The sequence below is a fragment of the Aethalodelphis obliquidens genome, unplaced genomic scaffold (assembly GCF_003676395.1).
Source record: "Aethalodelphis obliquidens isolate GAN/ISIS:26980383/991018 unplaced genomic scaffold, ASM367639v1 scaffold4, whole genome shotgun sequence".
Lineage (NCBI taxonomy): Eukaryota > Metazoa > Chordata > Mammalia > Artiodactyla > Delphinidae > Aethalodelphis > Aethalodelphis obliquidens.
In genome coordinates, this window is record NW_020837948.1 from 59988012 (window position 1) to 59992303 (window position 4292).

The window sequence follows — 4292 nt, forward strand, 5'->3', positions numbered from 1 at the left end:
TGCGCGTACTTCAGGTCTCAGCCCCTTTGGTAACGAATGGTGGGGTCCTATCTCCTCCCCCCTCTTCTCAGTTGCTGCTCCCTCCTCTGGGTGAACTTTCTCTCCCGAGCGGGGCTGCTTTCCTAGGCTTCCTTTCCCTTGCCTCGGTAGCGCTCTGACGTGCACACCATGTGACAGGCCTCCTTCTGCTATAAGCAGAGGAAAGGTCCGCCCTCTCCTGGACTCAGCCCTCTCCTCGCCGATCTCTGTCCCTAGACTCTCAACCGTCCCGCATCCTCCCGGGCGCCCGACGCTCTGACTTGCTCGCCCGGGAGCCCCAGCACCCCCTCCTCGACTGAGCCGGCGAGGGCCGCTGGGAGGGAGGAAGATAAAGCCCCCCGCTCGGGCGGGGTGCGCGCGGAGCCAAACAAGCGCGCAGGTTTTGGGGCTACCGCGGCGGCGCAGGAGTTACAAAGTCGCAGCGCAAGCCTCGGGCACCGCTGCGCAGCCCGAGCAGCGGCGGCGCCCCCCATTGTGGCGCCCCCAGGCCAGGCCAGCCGCCCGGGACCTGGGCTGGGGCGCGGCGGGAGCCCGGAGCCCGGCGCCCCTATGGGCCACCTCGCCGCCGCCGCGCCACAGCTATGACCCTGAGCACGGAGATGTCCGATGCCTCCGGCCTCGCCGAAGAGACAGACATCGACGTGGTGGGGGAGGGCGAGGACGAAGACGACGAGGAAGAGGAGGACGACGACGAGGGCGGCGGTGGCGTGTCCCGGCTGGCTGTCCCCGCGCAGCGGCGGCGACGGCGGCGCTCGTACGCCGGGGAAGACGAGCTAGAGGACCTGGAGGAGGACGACGACGATGACATCCTGCTGGCCCCGCGGACAGGGGGCTCGCCGGCGCCCCCGGGCCCAGCCCCGGTGGCAGGGGCCGGGACCGGCTGCGGCGGCAGCGCGGGCGCGGGCGGCGGCGGGGGCGGCGGCGTGAGCGCGGGCGGCGGCGTCAAGAACCCCCTGGTGAAGCCGCCCTACTCGTACATCGCGCTCATCACCATGGCCATCCTGCAGAGCCCCAAGAAACGGCTGACGCTGAGCGAGATCTGCGAGTTCATCAGCGGCCGCTTCCCCTACTACCGGGAGAAGTTCCCCGCCTGGCAGAACAGCATCCGCCACAACCTCTCGCTCAACGACTGCTTCGTCAAGATCCCCCGCGAGCCCGGCAACCCCGGCAAAGGCAACTACTGGACGCTCGACCCCGAGTCCGCCGACATGTTCGACAACGGCAGCTTCCTGCGCCGGAGGAAGCGCTTCAAGCGGCAGCCGCTGCTCCCCCCCAACGCCGCCGCCGCAGCCGAGTCGCTGCTGCTGCGCAGCGCGGGGGCCGCGGGGAGCGCTGGGGACCCAGCCGCCGCCGCCGCCGCCGCCGCGCTCTTCCCGCCGGCGCCCCCGCCGCCCCCGCACGCTTACGGCTACGGCCCCTACGGCTGCGGCTACGGCCTGCAGCTGCCGCCCTACGCGCCGCCCTCGGCCCTCTTCGCCGCGGCCGCCGCCGCCGCAGCCGCCTTCCACCCGCACTCGACCCCGCCGCCCCCGCCGCCCCCGCCGCCTCACGGCGCGGCCGCGGAGCTGGCCCGGACCGCCTTCGGCTACCGGCCTCACCCGCTCGGCGCCACCCTGCCCGGCCCCCTGCAGGCCTCGGCGGCCAAGGCGGGCGGCCCGGGCGCCTCGGCGCTGGCGCGCTCCCCCTTCTCCATCGAGAGCATCATCGGGGGCAGCCTGGGCCCCGCCGCCGCTGCCGCCGCCGCCGCGCAGGCCGCCGTCGCCGTGCAGGCCTCGCCCTCTCCCTCTCCCGGGACACCGTCCGCGCCCGGGTCCGGCGGCGGCGGCGGCGGCGGCGGCTGCGCGGCTCAGGCGGCCGTGGGACCGGCCGCCGCGCTCACCCGTTCCCTCGTGGCCGCCGCGGCCGCCGCCGCCTCCTCCGTCTCCTCGTCCGCCGCCCTGGGGACTCTGCACCAAGGGACTGCCCTGTCCAGTGTCGAGAACTTTACTGCTAGGATCTCAAATTGTTAATAACGCTATGTTAGCGCGCTTGAGAAAGAGAAGGTAGGAATCCCGGCTCCTTTTTTCATCTGGGTGGTTTTGTGTTTTGTTCCCTCCTCCCGGCGCGGCCCTTCCCGACCTCGCGCCCCCATTCCACCGCTTTGGATTCTCAGATGAGACTGTCTGGCAACTGCTAGGGCGCGATTTTCTACTCTGCAGGTCCCTCTTATTTATGCAAAGTCGCCCTATGCTGCAGCCACCTAGGGCGGGGAGGAAGAGGGTGCTGGTGGGGATCCGCCCTGTCTAGGCACAAGGGGCTTCCTTGACTTTGGGAAAAATTTTAAAACCTAAGCCTTTTTGAGGTCTAGAGAGTCTCAGGTCCAGGCGTTAAAAGGAAAAAAAAAAAAAAAAAGGATCGATAATGTTCAAAAGAAGATTAATACAAAAAATAGTAAAAGTCCCGAAGAATGCCAGAGAAGCAATAGTTTTTATTTGAGAACACTTGTCTGGTGTACTTTTTCATGAAAAGAAAAAAATGATTAACATGTTTACATAAGGAAAAAAGTCAGAATTATCATTTCTTATTTTAACCTGTGTTTTGTATCATAATAGACATGAGGAATTTTTATTTTGTACTTACTGCGTATTCTTTGCAAGGAGTATTGTAAATTTTGACTGGCAATTATTATTGTACTATTCTAATGTAAGATTTTTACACTTTTTTAGAAATAAATGCTTAATTTTCAAAGAAAATTCTCAAAAAGAATCGGCTTCAGTCATCCCCTTCTTAGTTTATTGTCTTTTCTGCTAAAAAAGTTTCCTTGTGAGATAAGTAGGAACCCATTATGAAATAGAAAAATAATATTTTCAAAGACAACTTAACAAAAGCATCATGCCATGATTTTTCATTTATATTTTCTAAGTCAAAACCATTGCAGGAGATCAGAAATTGTTTTTAAACGACTACAAATAAAAGTTACTTTGGTATACATTTCAAATCTTATTTGATTCCATTTTGAAGAGCATTGAGCCTACTCAAAAGCCACAGATCTTTAAGATACTGATAATTTTACAGAACTTTAAAATTTATTTTCGAGTTTCTCACTCCATTTAACTGCCACTCTTTTTTGAGCACAATATTGTATATATATGTAAAAACTCTGCAACATAAGGTTATATTATAATGGAAGCAACACAAGCAAATAGGGAATTTTTGGATGAAAAATTTATTAGAAAAAATTTAATAGAACTGATCATTAGTTAAATAGCTTTAAAGTCATGAATAAGAAACTATTTACATAGATAAAATGAATTGTATTTGAAAGCTCTAGTATTTAAAACTATTTTCTTTGACACATAGGATTCCAGTAGTTGCATAAAGAAGTTTTTATTCTAAAAGGCAAACTTAACTTTGAAATTCTAGTTTAAATGAAAAACTTAGAGTATGTAAGGGAAACCTTTAATTTTTGGATAGCATACTCTTTAAAGAATAAAAATGAAATTGCATCAGGTGTTCAGTGAACTACCTATATTTATACAATTTGGGTGATTTAGGATATCTTTTTTCAGGTTTTGCTTTCACTGACTACTTGTTGCAGGCAATTTATAGTTCTTTGAAAAAAATGTGAAACTCTAGTTTTGATGACTACCGATGTTGTGGGCTTCAGATAAAACCAATGCATATGTAATGTGTAATTTAAATGCTTAATATCAGTGAGTTGCAGAGGTTAAATCTGTTAATTTTTAAAAAATATCTGGACAGGTATATATCTGAAGAGCTGGAGATTTAACCTAGCAAATTAACAAAGACTTCATTATAGTCCAGTATTTTGCAGTGACGTTCATTCTTGATGCCCTGTCCTTCCCTCCCTTTTTAGGGAGGAAAAAAACTGACTCTATGGCCTCAAAATTAAGTTCTGTGTTTTTTTTTTTTTCCTATGAGATATTAGGGAGAGGTTAAATAAGAGGTTAAAGTAAACACAATCACCCCCAAATTTACCACTAAATATATATATATAAGTTGAAATTCGTTAGAACAAAATCTTATATGCAAAGTTACTCTTACCCTAGCCCACCTAAGGGAGAGGAGACATTGGAACCCAGAACGTCCAGATGCCACTGGCGCCCTGGGTGAACAGACGTTAGCAGGCCAAGCCCAAACCGCACAAGCACTGCTGACGGGCCTTGCAGCCTTCTGTAACGCATAAATCTGAAATGTATATCTGAAAGTAATTAGGAAGAGAGAGCGAAAGAACAAAACCGTGTGTATTATTA

At 53.1% G+C, this 4292-nt stretch overlaps 1 protein-coding gene across 1 annotated transcript; it reads left to right on the forward strand.

Annotated features, from left to right (window-relative positions):
• The first annotated feature begins 292 nt into the window (after nt 1–292).
• Nucleotides 293–2758, forward strand: FOXD1 (forkhead box D1). The gene has a single exon (XM_027094827.1). The coding sequence runs from the start codon at nt 621–623 to the stop codon at nt 2046–2048; it is 1428 nt and encodes a 475-aa protein (XP_026950628.1). The 5' UTR covers nt 293–620; the 3' UTR covers nt 2049–2758.
• Nucleotides 2759–4292: the final 1534 nt, after the last annotated feature.